This window comes from Prionailurus viverrinus, chromosome A3, assembly GCF_022837055.1.
Source record: "Prionailurus viverrinus isolate Anna chromosome A3, UM_Priviv_1.0, whole genome shotgun sequence".
NCBI lineage: Eukaryota > Metazoa > Chordata > Mammalia > Carnivora > Felidae > Prionailurus > Prionailurus viverrinus.
Window position 1 is genome coordinate 114,071,730 of NC_062563.1, and position 18,853 is coordinate 114,090,582.

Genomic DNA, 18,853 nt, shown 5'->3' on the forward strand with positions numbered 1-18,853 from the left:
AAAAGAAGAAATACAGTTCCACAAGGCATAATTCCCTTATCCTGAATGTCATGGCATGTCCATACCTGTGGGACTCCTGAACTATGGAAACTACTTACACGTGATATTTTATATCTGTATTTACTTTCTGCAACTTCCAAATAAAATTTCATCTTCTGATGCTAACTAACATTCAAGTTTTAAAGACTAAAGGCCTTAACACTTCTCTGACCCCTTTTCAAAAATTGTTCATGTGTAAGAGATGCCAGGTTTGAAAGAATGAGTTAGTCATAGAATTTCTAAGCTCCAAGTGACCTACTTTACCTTCCTCTACAGATGAATAAATTGAAGCCCAGTGAGGTTAACTGATTGTTTATAACTAAAATCGAGTGCTCTTCAACTACAAAATAAACTCAATACTCACCAACAGGTACTAGGCAATCCACTAGCTCATTAGTCCTATATGAGTCTGAACACTGCCTTGCTCATCTTTCTATTTCCTAGGCCCTGCCAGAAACATGAATGTAACAGCTCTGGGTGCTAAGAGCCAGCATAAAAGGATGGGCTCCTTTTTACTTTATTTCCTAGATACTAAATCTCTATGGCCTAGAAAGTACTGCAGTCACATACCTGAGCCCATATTCTGTCCCTGCCACCATTTCCCAGGCCACAGATCACATACTTCTTTCTGTTTCAATACCAGTCCCACCATCTGCAGATACGTGCTTCCACATGAGTTAGGCAGTTAACAGACATCTGATGAATGGGCAAAAAGAAAATAAATAACCTTACCTTTGACTCCTTGTTGGCTAGTCATGGTCAGAGGCAAGGTATGTGTAGAGTGGACGACGTGCGTTCCCAATGCCTTGCCTGACTGCTGAGAATGCTGGTAAAGTTTAGGCACACTGGCACCATGGACTGGGATCTGACAAAGCTTCCCTGTGAAATTTGGAGGGCACTGGCATTTGTCTCTTGAACTGCACTGGCCACCATTCATACATGGAAGATGGCAAATTACTACAAGGGAAAAGAGAAAATGGGGAGACGTGGGTAGTTTCTGAAATGCTAAGTAACAACCAATCAACAGAATCCCCAAAACCCACAGCCCATGATAATCATCATATTCCTGATTACTTTAGTAACAGTCAACAAAGAAGTCACTACACTATGAAAACAATGGACTATTACTATCTTTTTCTTCCCACCTAAAGTCATTTAACTCTCCAATTGCTTGTGGTTGTTCTCCCTGACAAGGGAAAGAATTGAAAGTAGCCACTCAGGATTATTATCTATCACAGTGTCCTTTTCAGTATCTGCTGCATCCTATAATTACCTTGATTTTGTAGTGTATTACTTGTTTGTTAACTGTCTCCATAGACTATAAAGTCCTTGGGAAAAAGTGATCTGTCTAGCTTAGTGATTTTTATATCCTCAGCACCTAGAATATTTCCTGGCACATAGCAGACATTATTTCCTCAAAGAATAAACAAAGAAACAAATGAGTGTTTAAAGCATCTCTTGATACGGGTATTCTCTTCGTAAGACATGGAACTAAGTGCTACCCAGAATCAGGGAGGAGAAGAGCCTGAATCCTGCTTTATAGGAATATGCAATCTCCTTGGGATAGACCACGGTGAAACTGAGAAGTACCAGAGTGATTAGTAGTATGGGCTTTAACTGATTAAGAATAAAGAAAGATAAAAGGACACATGGGGTAAAGAATTTTAAGAAGAGTTTTAAATTCTGGCTAAATTCAGCTTTTAGTCAACCTCCTAATTAACTAAAATTCTTCCTATCAGCCTCTTAACATAATCAGACTCCTACCAACTTGAACAGTAAAAGTGCTTCAACTCCATTTCCCTCCACTTCTACTCTCTTTTAAGTCTTCTCCTCTTTTAAGACCAACCTTTCAAAAGAACTGCCTTGACACACTACCATCTAGCTTGGACCAGGCTGTGCTTCCCTCTCCCTACCTCTCTTCTACATGACACTACTCTTACCAAGATCACTCACGGGCTCCATGTTGCTAAACCCAATAGATGGATTTCATTTTTCCCTTGGTTTCCATCACATCTCACTCATCTATTTGTGCTCCTTCCTCTCAGACCATTGCAGAAATATTCTTTGCAGACTCCATTTCTATGCCTTTTAAGTACTGGTATGCTTTAAGGCTTATTCTTAACCTCTTGTCCTTACTAATTCTACACACGCTGTTTCTATGATTTTACTGTGTTAGATGGTGATGTCATACAAATTGGTATTTCCTAACCAAAGCTTTCTGCTGAGTTCCAAACCGTCTACTACAAGGTACCTTCGTGTAGATATTCCACACGTGACTCAAACTGGAAAGGTCCAAAATCGAACTCCTCACCTTCCCCCAATACTTCCATTCACCAAGTGGTCCTTAACAGAAACCAGACTGCTGCTCCCCCATTTCACCCATCCAAACGTCCAGGCCTAGAACTCCTCCCTTGTCAACATTCATCAAGTACCTCCATTTCTCTCTCATCACAGGACCTCTGTTCCTTGTGAAGCTTTATCACTTATAAATCTCACCTCATTCTCTTTTACTCCACTACACTGACTTTCATTCATTTCTTCAGTTTGCAGAGAACCTCTTGTGCTTTATCCACCCTGTGTCCTTGGCTTGAACCCTCTTTCCCTTCTGTCCCCCTCAGCTACCTAACTCCTATTTATCTTTTAGACTCTGTTTAACCCTCACCTCTTCTAAAAGCATTCCCAATTGTCCTTCATCTGGGTTTGGTACCCCTCCTCTGGACCTCCATGGGTTCTCATTGGCTACTCATCACAAGTAAGCTCACTGAGCTTACTACTGCATGAGTTAGTTGTCTGACTATCTTTCTGTATGCCTCATTCAACTAGAGTTCTGCGATCACGGGTTTCCTCTTGGTATGTTTTACTTCCAGCATGTAGTTCAGCTTTTGGAAGAAAACTGGAGAGGCACCTGGGAGGCTCAGTCAATTAAGCATCCAACTCTTGATTTCGGCTCAGGTCATGATCTGACGGTTTGTGAGACTGAAACCACGTCCACCTCTGTGCTGAGAGTGTAGAGCCTGCTTGCAATTCTCTCTCTCCCTCTCTCTCTCTGCCCCTCCCCTGCTCTCTAAATAAATAAACAAACATTAAAAAAAAAGAAGAAGAAAGCTGGAGATCAATAAAATACTGGATGAAGCAATGAAACAATTCATGCCTACCACTTTGGCAAATACCATTCTAGGCGCCACAGAAGATTCAGTCCCTGCCCTTCAAGAACAAAAAAAACCTGAGGAGCTAATACATGGTAACTATCATTACAGATCAGCATATAAGTGACAATCGGAAAATATAAAATGTAAATCCTGTGGAATATCAGAGAAGAGAAAACTCATTTCTGGGAAAGTCATAATAGACTTTACAGGGATAAGTCTTTGGGACTTTGGGATAAGTCTTTGAAACTGGGCAAGATTCATAAACACAGAAGTGCCTTTTGGGAAAATAATATGTGTAAAGAAGGAGGCAGGCATATTTGGGAGATAATGAGTATGGCTGTCTTGTTAAAACCTTGGGTTCCTGAGGCAAGGGGTCAAGTGATACAATGGGTTGAGTCAAGTCAGACAATGCAAGCTCTTAAAGTCCTCCTGGTAAGAAGTGTGGGTTTTATTCTACAATCAGTAAGGGAGCTCGGAAGCTTTAAGGAGAGAATTCAGGAAGACTTAAAGACTGTTCCAGGAAGACTCCTCTTGTGATGGCATGTGAGAGTAGTTGGAATAGTGAGTGAAGGTGGGGAATTCAGTTAGGACACTACTTGAAATACAAGTTGACAAACACCCAGATTAAGATCACAGCAATGAGAACAGAGTCATACACAAATATAATGATAGAAGGAGAAATCAGTACAGCATGGAGATGGGACACAGGAAGTGACAAACGGGCTGCAGAAGAGAGGAGACAGCGGAGGAAGAAGGAAAGAGCCAGGAAAATGACCAATGCAGCTGCCTAGAAACTGTGTCCGGGGCCTGCCCATGCTGGATGGAATGTGACATATGCTTTCTCCAGTGCCTGAGGTGCTAGGGAAGAGAAGTCAAAGCTGACTCCATGTTGAGTCAAACACTTGATTAGTCCTAGTTCACTTCTGATTTCAATTTCTAGAACACTTGGCTACAGTGGGTGTGCTCAACATGTAATGGGCAAGGAGAGCCAGGCCAAGATTTAAATGTACTACAAACAATTGACCAGAATAAGGCACTCTTCACTTTGCATAGTTCCAGTACTCTTGGATCTCAGTGGCCACAGTTTAGTTACGTAACACCAGTCTCCCCAATGACACAGTTCCAACTTTAGTTGTCACAGTGTATTAATGCTGAATTACATAAAGCACAAACTACTGCTAGCTTTTTCCTGCGTGAATGACACTCGTGGAGCACGAGCTCTCATCAGTTGTGCTTCTTCCAAGTCTGTCGGCAACTGGTCCCGGCACATATATTGTTCAATTCGTGCACAGACAGCAAACAGGGAGGTGCGTTGCCCCCTCATCTCAGGGTAATAAACTCATAGGACATTTTTACACAAGTGCATAATCAAAAGAGGGTATGGGCCAACACAAAATCAAAGTGTAATGAAAAAATAAAAAGTGGTAACAGTGGAACTGAAATTGGAAAGTGGTGATGAGGGAAAAAAATGAAGATGTCCCAGAGGAAGTGACATGGAAGGAACGCTCAGTTCACAGCTGTGAAAGCACCAAAGATAACGTGTTGGGAGTGGATCCAAACTCAGGAAGGACCAGGACAAGTCACTGTGGCAGAGAAAAGATACTCCACGTCGTTAAGTTACACAACGAGATGGAAGCAAACTATTCAAACTACTCTTTTTTTTTTTTAATTTTTTTTTCAACGTTTTTATTTATTTTTGGGACAGAGAGAGACAGAGCATGAACGGGGGAGGGGCAGAGAGAGAGGGTGACACAGACTCAGAAACAGGCTCCAGGCTCCGAGCCATCAGCCCAGAGCCTGACGCAGGGCTCGAACTCACGGACCGCGAGATCGTGACCTGGCTGAAGTCGGACGCTTAACCGACTGCGCCACCCAGGCGCCCCTCAAACTACTCTTGATAAGTTCTACTCAAAGAAATAAAACACTAATTCTTAGTGTTTCTAACATTTTAAATTAGAGGGCATTAACATTAGTTGCACTTCTTTTTTTGCATTCCCCTATACATTTATAACTTACAATGAGGAAGCTTTCATGTTTTGACAAAAAAAATTTAAAGGTCACGGAACTGGTCATTTTCCTACTGATTATCAAGGTCATTTTGCACAGTTTCAGTCTGCAGATCCTTTATTTGGTCCCATAGTAGCATGTAAGGTAGATTCCCTAGGATCTATACTAAAATAACTTCATCTCTGTCTGTAACCATCTTTTCTCTTCAAAGAAACGTTAACCAATTCACTTCCGTGAGACATTTCTCGTATCAACAGATTTTGAAATCTAATATGAATTTAATTAGTTTTGTTTAAATCTACCTTTAAAACCCTGAGGCAGGTTTCACATAAGTGTTTCAAGGATGCACCAGTCTAAGGGGATACAGCAATAATCCAGAATAGAGGTCTAGTAATCTTGTGTGTCTCTCTCTGTTCATAAAGGAAAGTTTCTGCCTGACTTATTCTAACCAGTGAGAGGACACTATTTATAACTATTTATGATTGAGAGGTAAACTATCTATTAGCCTGTTCCAGCATTTTCTAAAATCTAAATTACAATATCAAATTCTTTGCCTCAATTCAGTAACTACACATTCAGTGCTTTGTGGCAGGCACTCTTTTTATAGTTCAATAGTCTTTTATGTCAAAGAAAACAAATTTAAAAATCAATCTACAACTTCAGGATTTAACTATGAATGGTTTCTTTCTGTTTCCAAATTCACGCCGCTCTCAAAACAATCATCTAGTGATATACAGTCTGTGCTGCCAGTGTTCTAGAAAAATCTCAACACATGAAGAGGAAAAAGAGTAAGTTATCTTTAAGGCTGACTTGAGAAGGCTGGTTGTAAGTCTAGCTATGGCACATATATTTTAGAACGTGTAACCAGGAGGCGTAACGCAGAATGCTAAGAAATCCCATCTCCATGGCGGCCTGACATTTTGCCGGCCATCACCATAATTCACGATACTGCATCACATGGCCACCTAGGACCTACTGCAAAGAACAAGAAAGAGGTATATGGGTCCTCGGCCTGTTACTCCAGAATGTGTGATTTCATGACAACCACTCAATGTATCTCACAGTACTACTATACCAGGTCAAAATGAGCCAAAGGCTCCATGTTGGAAGAACAGGAAGTTGGAGGTTTTAAATTTGTCAAGTATTTGAGTGTGTTCCACCATTCCCTCTGGTCTAGAAAACAACTTGCAGTACTCAAAAAATCGGGATGACACAACAGTCACATTTTGCGCCACAAGCTGGAAGTTCAATGGATAGATATTAACGATTTGTATACAAATATGCGCCAAATGAGTTTTCTCAAGACGCATACTAAAAAAGCCATATTCTCTCTTTCCTGTTATCTCAGTTGACTATAAAAATACTTGAGCTGCTTGTCCCCAAAAGGTGCCCTAGGAATGTACTTGACTTTCCTGCAGCAACATCCAGGCGCCTCCACCCACCCCCTTGATTCTCGTGCCAGCAGACAGACCGTTTCAAGTTATTGCGGCTAAGGCGGGACAGGGAAAACAAACCTCTATCTGAAGAAAAACCTACATCTGTCATTTCACAGAACAGACACACACATGACTTTGATTTGAAGAACTACTTAAAGTTTCCCACTTGTCTCTGATTAGAAGAATAATGTTCCCTTAAAGGGTTTCAGCATTTTTGTTGCTATCCCTTGGAGTATTTAACACACACACACACACACACACACACACACAATATTTTTAGAAAGTAAAAGTTATCACTTTATTTCTTCCCCCAAACATGCCTACACTTCCAGAAAGTGGGTGAACAGTGTAGTTGCTTAAAGCTTTTGGGTAACAAACATTAGATGATAATTAGATGCTACAAACTACACTTTAAGAACCTAGTCCACTGTTTTATTTATATATATAAATAAACAACTTGAATGTTTGCCTTTGAATTCAGTAGGCAGCACTAGAAAACAAAACGAAAACAAACAAAACAAAACCTGGAGCTGAAAGCGAAGATGCTGGTCACATCCTTCTGACGCCAGAAAGATGGCGAACTGAGGGGGCCTAGCCCAACACAGGAGCCAAGGGAGAAAGCACAGAGATTAGTGGGCATTTACTAAAATCTAACTGTGGGTCTTATTTACGGAATGTAGAGATTTACAACTGTTGTGTTCTAAAATTGCCTACAGCCAGTTCTTGGTTATCTGTCCACTAACTTCTACTGACTCCCAGACTCCACCAAGAATACATGTGAGATCCAGTGGCCAGAACAACCTGTCCAAGGAGGTGGTCTTTAAGCCTAAGAGGAGAAGAATCCAGTGATGTAACAAGCTGGCAGAAGAGTGTTTGCAAAAAGAAGAAATAACAGGAGCCAAGATCCTGAGGGCTTAGAAAGACCTAGAACCCAAAAGGAGACTGATGTGGCACAAGTGTGGAAGGCCAGGACAAAGTGAGAATATCTGGGGTGGAAGGACCAATACAGGTCAACTTCCAGTCTCTTCTCACAAGGATATAGGGCAACCAATAAAAGTAGATACAGTGAAACAGAAAAAGTATAAATAAAAACTTACAGCTCAGGACCAGGGCAGATAGCAATTACAGGAGTCTGAACCAGGCAAAAAGAAAGAGGAAGGGTTAAGTAACAAAAAGTAGGATCTTCTATTGTATACACATGAAATGTGCACTGTAAATGTGCATTGAGTTCCTGGATCTCACTTTACATTTTTCAGTAACTATTTAGCTAGATTGAAGTTAAATTCCAGAAGGTTTAATTTAAAACTCATTAAATATAGAATCATTCCGTTAGTAAGAGGATTTTTTTTAACATGTGAGAGAAGAGATCCGTGCTCTTGGTAATACGTGCAAACGGGAAAAACAGAGTCCAAAGAAACCTTAGGCAAAAGGACAAAGCTCTTGTTAAAAATGTGCCCACCACACTCTCCCCACCAGAGGGAATCTCTTTGTTTCACCTGCTTCGGTAATTAGGAAGACCATATGCATCCCATCCCCACTTATCAAATACTGGCATATGTTACCGGGCTCCAGTTAAAGGCAATGCAGATCTCAACAAATGCAAAATATCAACCTTTAAACAAACAAGAATTCCAAGAATGTCATTAGTTTTTAATGCTGTGTGTGTTAGCAAATGCTTCAGTACCCTGTTCTGTTTATAATCCAGGAGATTCGAAGCCATGCCATACACATGCACTCTAGAGCTTCCAATTTGGGATGAAGCCATTCATCATCTCAGCTTTGTTTATGGCTTTCTGTTCCTTTATCATCAACCTCACCAAAGCAGCGAGCTATCAAATGTGATCTGCTCTAATACTCTGCATAACCTAAAGAGTTCCACTTACCGAGGATATCACAAAATTCTATTTCATACCCTTCACACACAGAAGCTGTCAGTGTAGCTATCTCCTAAAAATTCCCAAACACCAGGGCTCTTTAATCCTTAGAGGGGGGCGGGAAACACAGCAGCATTTGCAGACTGCAAAGTAAACACAAGAATCCTAGACACCTTGGGGTGGGTGGGCATCCTATAGAAACAATCTTTGAAAACTGAAGCAGATTTTTTCATTTTGTGGGTTACGGTGTCCCCATCTGCAAAAAGGGACAGCTCCATGATCCAATCTACAGGGGTTTTTTCCACTCCTGAAATTCTGGTTCTCAAAAGTCTAACCAAGTTAGTTAACACAGTGCCATCCAGATCTCCTCATCTCATCTCCTGTGAATGGCAGGACTTAAATTTTAAAATGGGAAGAGCGTGTATCCAGACCCTTGCAATTTGCATAGATGTGACTGAGGTTATTCTGTTAAGTGGTGTATTTTACTGAATTATAATGCATAATCAGACACCAATTCAAATGTAAGTTTCATTCTTATTGCCAAAGCAGTTAATAAAATGCTCATGGAGTTAAGAAAAGCAGACTTCATTTGGGAGAATTATATAAGCATACCCCTTTGGGGAAATGGTAATCCTGCCCCCCTAATGGACAGTGCAACAGGTTTCATAAACATGGTAACAGGCTTCATCCTCAGAGACCCTATATTCTACAACAGTACCGCTGCAAAAATCTGCATAGAACCAATGCCATCATAAATAGTTATAAATAGTGCCCTCTCACTGGTTAGAATAAGTTGTATATTAAGTGCAGCCTGGCATTGTCTTTGATATCATTGCAAAATGCTTTCCCAAGAACCAAGCAAAACCACTTAAGCCTTGTAGCAAGTACTACCGCTTAAGCTACATACAACAGCATTACAAATAAAGGTTAAAACCTTTTTCATTTATTTTATGCTAATTTGCAAGCTCTGTGGTGTCTCAAGAGCCCAAATTCGTACTCTCAGTAAGTTCAGTACTACCTGCTTGTTATTTGCCTATTCCTGAACCTCAGGAAAGGACTTAAATTAAATCTGAATTTAGAGTTTTAAAATATTTGCAAAGTCAAAGCCTTGACAATACATATCTGTCTTGAGGACACGGAGTTGCATTAAAACCTCTGACATCACAGCAAATCCAAATTCTTGCAGCCCTTGAAAGTCTGGTTCAAATGTGGCCTCCAAAAAGGGAATGGTCCTCCAAAGAAAGGAGCATGGTGCATAAGAAGAAAGAATTCTAGAGCCATTTGCCAATTCACGGGAGCACCTAACAACTTGTGTCACTTATCACTCTGCCTTGTATTAGAATCATTTTTTGTTCTTCCTTCTTGTACTTGATTTTGAAAATGGTAGGCAAGAGGCCATGGTGTTCTCATCTTTGCATCCCCTGTATCTCACTGCATGGTATTTTACAGATAAGAACTCATAAAAAAGAAAATGCACATCAATACCCTAAAAATTCCAAATGTAAAAGAACACAATATGTATACATCTCTTTAGACATTCTCTTTCTTTTTTCTTGATACATGGTAACTTTAGCATCCCCTGTAGTTTCCATCTTGGTTCCAGGGAGCACTGAGGTTTCCACAGAGGTGCTAGAAATTATCTCCCAAATAACCTAATCCAACCACTTTATCCTACAGATAGTGAGCTACAGAGACTGCTGAGTGTCCTTAGGGCATCATGGCTGGGTAGTCACAGAAACGGCACAAGAACGCAGGTGTCCTAAATCCTGGTCCTGTGCTCTTGCCACACAGCCCTTAGGAGGGAAGACCCAAGAGATGTCCCTCAAATCTCACCACACAACACAGTCTTATCTCAAGCCCCTTTAAATTCTTCTTCCAGGGGTGCCTAGGTGGCTCAGTCGGTTAAGTGACCGACTTCTGCTCAGGCTATGATCTCATGGTTCGTGGGTTCAAGCCCTGCGTTGCATTCTCTGCTGACAGCTCAGAGCCTGGAGCCTGCTTCAGATTCTGTTTCTCCCTCTCTTTCTGCCCTTCCCCCACTTGTGCTGTGTCTCCCTCTCTCAAAAATAAATAAACGTTAAAAAAATGTTTTATAAATAAATAAATTCTTCTTCCAGAGGCTTGTTTCTCATAATTGATCATAATAGGGTTTGCTAATAAAGCCTTAACACAGATGGGAGGGTTTATCTTGTTGCAGATGAGGCAGACTCATGAACTTTTCCAGGGATCTAAATACATAGGTTGAATCACACCAGGGATCCTTGTTCTTTTAATAGATACATGGGTTTTCGGGGACATCAGAGGACAGACATCAGAGGAAGACTACGGGCAGATTCAAGAACACTGAAACAAAAAGGGAAATGAACAGGACTCGCTGCACAGCATTACACAATTTCCATCACTGAGAAAGTTCGACTGCCCAGTGCTGCTCGATCACTTGTCCCCAATGAGCTCAGAAGTGAAGGCTAGAAGGTCAAAAACTAATGTCTGCTCATTCAATGAGGATTTAATGTAGATCTACCAGTGGCCATGTCCTATTCCAAGCGCTTGGCAAACGTAAGTCAACAACACAAATTCCCTGCCCTCCTGGCACTTAGCTTCTGTCATCTATGGTCCTTGTGAGAATCTGGGCATAAGCAGAATTGCTTTAGGGCCCAGGAGCCAATCAGCAGGACAGGGTCGGAGAAAGAGCTGCTCTCCCAGTTCTGCAGGCTACTATCACCTGTCTGGCTCTTTCATGGCATGTGAAGAGGCGTCAGGCAGGGCAGAGAGCTGGGGGTTCTGGAGAAGGGGAAGGGTAGGGTTCTCTCCTGGGGCTCCATCTGGAGTGGACCTCGAAGGGTCCTGACAGGAAAACCTGAAGGGATGCTATGTGGTGAATGCAGCCACCTGCACTAGTTGACAAGCGGGGCACACTCAGGGATTTTCAGATATACTCGCAGGGAGAATGGGGGCAGAGGGGATAAAGTTTCTGTGTCAGGAGGTGAGGGATTTGGGCTAGCATACTCTGGGTTTTTCACAATCACTATATTATCCATACCCATGAGCAGGCGAAACCCACAGGGACATCCAGGTGACAGGTATCATGACTATAGTTCACATTTGCAATCTTTTGTTACTACACAGCCATATTGTTCCCTGCTATATATTGCCATACAGCTTTAACATTTTTAGGAGCTACATAATATTCTATTAAGTTGACAGATGATAAATAACATAGCCATTCCTCTATTGGTTTAGACTGCATTTCTTTTTAACTATCACAAAGCTGCAAGGAACATCATCAAGGATATCTTAGTATTTATTGTCTCATGCATTAAATTAGTATTTATTGACTGTTTAGTATACACAAGGTAATGCGCTAGGTGATACGGTGAACAAGAAACACATTGATGAGCCCATTATACCACTGTATTTGCTTCAGCATGACAAGGACAAAAGAGCATAGGCATTAAGAGGAAGGGACTGGAACCAGACCTCCAGGGGGTACAAATCCCAGCTTCATCATCATTAGGGGTATGATCTTGGGCAATTTATTTAACACTTCTCTGTCCCCCACGTCTTCACCTATGAAGTGGCAATAAAAACTGTACCAGCTTGGCTGGGTTCTTGGCTTGAATGAGGTCATATATTCCAAGCACTTAGAAGTGAGCACACAGTAAGCACTGAGTAAACATGGGCCTCTGCAAATGAACATCAACTTTATGAATAGGGTGCAATGGGAATCATACAAAAGGGGAAACTAAACTAGCATTATGAAAAGGAAGAGACATGCATATCCTTATAACTAATCAGGTTATGCACTAAACTGTGTATTATTTCATTTGCTACTTTGTTTGTAGAATCTAGTGGAGTTGGTGAATTACTGAGTATATCAACAGATGAATCTTCCAGAAAAAACATATTATTAACATCAACAGCACCTATCATTGACATATCAAATTTTCATCTATCTTGTCAAAATTGGATTTCACTTCTAAATATTTCTACTAGTTTAATAGTTTCCAAATGCTCGCTTCAGAGCTGTAACAGTTTACCTGTGATCAGATTATACTATCACAATGCTAATTTTACGTGTCTTTGGTAAGGATTTTTGACATTTCCCCTACATACTTGTTTACTGTTTTTATTTCCTCTTGTTTGACCTGTTTAATTGTGTTTATATATTTTCTGTATCCCTTAGAGTCTTAATGATTTTAATTACTTTCATGTTTTATGGACAATAGATTTCAAGATCTTGTTTGTCCTTTGATGAAATAATCTTTATAAATGCATTTCCTGTTCCTTTTAGCTAAGTATTTTTTGGACACACATACTCTATTTTTTTCATACAATTAAGTTATTAAGCTCATTTCTCTCTGTTTCTCGGTTTCATTCCTTTAAAAGCTACTATACCTCCAAGTATCTGATAAATAACCTATTTCATGCTAGTTTGTTAGATTATTTTCGTCTCTTTTTTGCTTAATTGTATAACTCATTCCATCTGGAGTTTTTACCCAGGGGATAAATATGGATTATAACTGATTTTGCTTCAAACTGCAATCTAAATATCTTAATATTTGTTATTACATGAAACTTGCTTTCCCACTTTTTAAAGATAAGCAGTTATTTTGAATAGAAGGTTTCAAAATCAGGAAAACATAATGTGGTGGGGGGAAAAAAGAAAAGAAATGTGGCAGTTTAGGGTGGAGTTGGGGCTGGGAGACTGGGGAAGAATGGGGAAGAATGCAGAATAAACAGCAGTCGAGGCACAGGACTAACACAAGAGCGGAGAAACATTCCCTGTGAAACATGAAAGAAGAAACACACTGGGTAATAAAATGAAATGGGGTCTGTAAAAATCCAGGCAGATGCCAAAAGGGATAAATTCTGGGCAGACAATGTTTGGGAACCACTACTATAAACACAAATCTACATGGGCCGTCTACGGCTTCCTTTTATCCCCACCCTTCATGGATCATTACTTTCCCATGGCTTCCACCTAACTATAGGGCCACAGAGAGGATATGCCACAGTGAGGCTTATTTCTGTAGCCTCATCTTGTTTCTTTTAAGGAGCAGGGAACCCTTTCAGCCTTCTCCTTCTGAGTAGTAAGCAGTCATCGACAAGCCTCAAGGTCGAGATGCAGCACCAAGAGTCAAAATCACCACAATGAAGAAATTATCCATTCCAAAGATGATTGAATTATTCTATGAAGCTGTTGAAGGGACAGATATTTGAGAAGCTCAGTGTCAGATCTTTCTAGATCTGAACAGAAAACACTCAGGTGAGACAAACGGCTCCCAGTGGCTTCTTTACATACTAAAGAGCCCAGATAGATTGTGGCCCTTAAGCCTCGATGGAACACAAAATTGCCAGAGAAAAACCAGTTTAGAGGCCTCTCTAGACTGGTGGGTATGCTATCCCAAACAATGGTGGTCTCAAAGTTTTTACACACAGGTCACAGGCTGTAGACATAGGTGTAGACAGAGATTACCTACACTCAGAGTCAAAATGGGCTGAACAACCACCTGACCACGACCACTGCCGTCATGATTACACAGGGAGTTGTGACTTCAGTTAGTAAGGAAACTGTTTGACCCCTTGACTCTTAGACTCACAGGCCTTGTTTGAGGCTACTAAACTGAGAGATAAAAGAATGGGTTTTTACAAATACTAACTTTCAATTTTATAACCTGTTAAATTGAAAAAAAAATTTACCCAGGTTTTGTATCTTACACAGCATCCCATTTTTTTTGTTTTGTACCTGTGTTCAGAGAAGAATGAAAGCATCTAACAGAAACTAGAAGGTGCTCTACGGACATTATTATTTACACGAATGATACAAAAAAAAGTTCTCAGGTAGTTTCTCCTAGATCATTCCTACTGAGATATAGACTCATTTGAGCTAAAAGCTGAACACATCAATAGCCTGTATATTTCAGAGATTCTGAGGATCCCCTGCAGAAGACCTCAAAATCTAATCATGGCAGAAGGGCTGTTCTTGATCTAGCTCTTGCTACCTGTCTAGTCTATTTGAACAATGTTGCTGTCATGTTCTCTGAAGTTCCATTTATAAACCCATGCTCCCTCTCACATGTCTGGTTCCATCGAGGCTCTTTCCTCTCCCCTTCCCAACTTACCATCCCAACCCTAATACCTCAACCCAAGCCTCTAACTCTACCTTGTCACTGAGGCCTCCCATGATAACACGAGACAAGACTGATAGATCCCACTCCCTGCCACATGGTGACAGCAATGAATGTATGTATACAGCAGCCTGGCACAGACAGCAATGAACTGTAACTGTCCATGGGGGTGTCTGACTTCTCCAAAAGGTCATGAGCTCCCAGAGGGAAGAAATCCTGTCATGAGGACCGTTCCTCTCTCAGCAGCCCATCCCTAGAGCTTAGCAAATTGCTAGTCTCATGGTCAGTACCTGATATTTTTTGAATGAATAAATGAGCAAATGGAAATTTTTACAAAACATTTTTTGATTGTGAAGCCAAATGAATGCCAAATTCTAGATTTTTCAATAGTTCACTTTCCAATTTCTTAACTTTGTCTTAAACTGACCATCAATATTATATTAGTCATTTGCTTTTATGGTCTTTCCAAATCATTCGATTTAATTTTCATAAAAACAACTCCCTTTTTTGCACTCATTTTGACTGGTTTATATAATATTTCATTAAATGATGTAATTTCTAGTCAGAAACAAAAGAACTGACCCTTTGTAGCCATTCAACTCAGACCTGGGAGGTAAAGTGTGTGGGGTGAACTGTCAGGTAGGAAAATTCAGCATGTCATGGGCGTCGGTCAGTATATTTTTAAAAAGGAGTAAAGGGAGTTGGTTGATTTGGAAGGTTAGTTAGATGGTGGTAGTTTTAGAAAGCTTCTACCACAGACTGCTTAAAATCGCAGAGCAGAACTTTCCAGAGTCAAATGCTAAAGCTATTCAAAGCCACGTGATTCATTACTGACTGATGAGATGAGCCAAGATGTCTCCTTCCATTTAAGTTAAATAACCTGATATGTCAAGTTCAGGTTATTAAAATATGCCTATTCATTCCTCAGGGCTCCATATATACTTCCTGAATCTGGAACATTCCATTAAATCAAGACAATATGTATCAAAACTGACTTCCTGAAGATAATTCTTTCTAATCCCCAGTATTGGCCCATGGGTATGTTTCTAATTAACTCTCCTGAGATGTAGCTCAGCCTCAGACTAAGTTAACTTTTGAAACATCCTAGTGTACACACTAATACTCAGTTACCACAATAAAACAATTGGAGGTCTAGATTTTGTACAGGATAAGAATCAGAGACATGGAAGAAAAGTAAATTAAAACTACCATCATTAATCAGGACTAGAAAAATTTCCAAATCCTCCTGGCAACTTTCCTAAATAAACCAAGTATCATCAGGGAAACTACTTGGGTATACGAAGAAGAATTTCAGAAACTTTTCCCTAATATTCCTCCTGTTTCTCGTTTCCTTTTATGGCCTGTCAGACACTGAAGTTAAGGAAACTATATAAGGATGTTTTAATTCGGAATCAAAATGCACCACACAACGACTTTTACTGATAGACAATGAAATACTTCCACAAACTACAATCATTTCTCTGTAGTTCTGATAAACTAAAGCATTTACTAAAGTGATTTCAACATGAAGGTGAATAGTATATAACAGACCCAATCCAAACAGTAAGAAAAAGTCCACACGTTACTCTTAGAGGTGTACTTACTTTTAGCATTATGCTGTTCAGGTAGAGGTTATTTCCACAACTGAACTGGTAACTTGAAAAGGCTAATGGGGAAAGAGGGAAGCATTACACACCTTTTATATCTATTAATAGGTTAAATACCATTGGAGGGTGAAACCTATCAGATGCCAAAGATGTTATTTTCACAAACAAGCCATTTGGAACCAAACACTTTCACCTTTAAAATTCTGTTAATTCTTGGGGTGCCTGGGGTGGCTCAGTTGGTTAAGCATCCGACTCTGGATTTTGGCTCAGGTCACAATCTCACGGTTCATGAGGTCTAACCCTGTGTCAGGCTCCACAATGACAGGATGGAGCCCGCTTGGAATTCTTTCTTTCTTTCTTTCTTTCTTTCTTTCTTTCTCTCTCTCTCTCTCTCTCTGCCCCTCTCCAGCTCACTCGCTCCGCCCCCTCTCAAAGTAAATAAATAAACTTTAAAAAAATTATGTTAATTCTCTACCTGGAGCTGATGTATTAAGAAACTTTACCACATGATGTAAGCATTTTCCACAGGATTCACTTTTTTTTGATCCATTACTTTTATCAGGAAATAGATCCAGATATTATTATTATTATTATTATTATTATTCCTGGATGTAATAAAATCACCTTCACTACAGAGATTTTTTTCTGCAAGTTGAAAGTCTACTGTATCAGAAGATCTCTCTCTCTACTGGGAGCCAAGAGACATGAGTTCCAGGCCTAGGTCTGTATCACACAGCTAAATGACCTTCAGCAATTCAATCCAGCACTCCGGAACTTGGTTCTCTAATAAGTGAAACAATACATCTAACTGATATATGCATTTCCTTCTTGGTGCTAAACTTTTGTGGTCTTACAAGCTACAAAATGTTAAAGAATACTGCTCTGAGCCACAAACACAGGAGTCCATTTCTTCTCTGTCCTATAACCTGCACATTGTGACCAAGTCCTACTGTTTCTCTCTTCATCTTTTTTTTTTTTAATTTTTTTTTCAATGTTTATTTATTTTTGGGACAGAGAGAGACAGAGCATGAACAGGGGAGGGGCAGAGAGAGAGGGAGACACAGAATCGGAAACAGGCTCCAGGCTCTGAGCCATCAGCCCAGAGCCTGACGCGGGGCTCGAACTCACGGACCGCGAGATCGTGACCTGGCTGAAGTCGGACGCTTAACCAACTGCGCCACCCAGGCGCCCCTCTCTCTCTTCATCTTTAATAACTCTCCTGTTTACTTTTTTCTCTACATTCCCCAAGCTCAGACTACTCTGTCTCGTGTAGACTATGGCAAAGCCGTCTTGATTTTTCTTACCTCTCTCCATACTATGTCCAGAATGTACTTTCTGACATATATACTCAGCTCACTACCCTACATGGTTTTTCTGTGGCTCTCTATCACCTACAAGAAAAAAAAATTGTTTTCTCAATGGAATTCAGGTAAAAACCCCAGGGGGATAAGTGCCTCATGGGGGTTGTGGTAAAAATTAATGACTCTACTCATGATAATAGTGCATTGAGTACCAAGTGCTGCTGTCTCATCTCCAACAAGTCCTGCTTTGAGCATTTTTGACCACAAAATCAATCTACTTGTGATTTCTTGGAACACAGCACTCTCTCTTTTTCACCCATACCAATGCACCTGGCCAAATTCTGGAAGAATTTACCCCTTCCCTTCTTCCGTTGTTGGACCTCACCTCCATTTCATGTCCTCTCCTTCCGTGAAGGCTCCCTTGATCGCCCCCTGCAGGCCTAGGAGATCCTGCCTGTGCATCTAGAATGCCAAGGTAGGTGCCCAATAATTGTCAGTGGTTTAAATGAACTTCAGTGGAGTCAGCTCTCTAGCCGTCTGACAGAAGGCCAGAAGCCCCCTAGTTAAACTCTTTCTGGGTGTATGCATGAACCAATTAAGAATTCTTCCCAGTGCAGCTTTTTGTGTTTCCTTTTATTCCAAATGACACCAAAATAAGTAGAGTAAGAACGCTTGAAGGGAAGAGATAGTTTCCGCCAGCATTCCATGATATTTTAGACCACCTCCAGGGCTTCTTCCACGATTTAGAAAGCAGCAATTCCGGAAAGATTGAACAATTGTGCTCCCTTGGTCACAAGGCTCAAATAGGATCAGAACTTTTAATATTATACCCAGAATATTTTTAAACTTCATTTTGTAGTCTTTCCATAATTTTTAACATAGTGGAATATTTCCAATGTTAAGTGATGATTCAAGGTCTTTTAAAGCTTCCTATCTCTTAGGTCTAAAAGGAACACTCCCTCACTCTCTTTTCCAAAGCTCTTTGCCTTTGCTTCTCACATACATTTGTGCCACATCTGTGAATCTTGAGTCTAACGACAATAGATAGCGCTTGTCTGTATCTAGCAGGTCTCTTCTGAACCCTTCCTACAAAATACAACTAATTGCTCCCTTACACTGTTCTCCTTATAGGAAGCTTCTACTACCACGCAATATGTGTGGACAAACTTACAGCTTGTTCCTAATCTTCATGAGTGATTTAGGATGAGATCTCTTCCAGCTTCTAGCAAGCTGATCGACAGCCACACAGAGGAAAAAGACAGTGAATCTTATTTGTCAACTACATGTATAACCAATATGGTCCAGATTAGGA

At 40.4% G+C, this 18,853-nt stretch overlaps 1 protein-coding gene across 8 annotated transcripts in view; it reads right to left on the minus strand.

The window, feature by feature from the left end:
* The window catches only part of LTBP1 (latent transforming growth factor beta binding protein 1), a 410,698-nt gene that overhangs the window by 193,746 nt on the left and 198,099 nt on the right, over positions 1–18,853 (minus strand). For all 8 annotated transcript variants that reach the window (XM_047852622.1, XM_047852625.1, XM_047852623.1 and 5 more), the window contains one exon: positions 772–996. In XM_047852622.1, the coding sequence (XP_047708578.1) occupies positions 772–996 (225 nt within the window). The remainder of the gene's footprint in view (positions 1–771; positions 997–18,853) is intronic.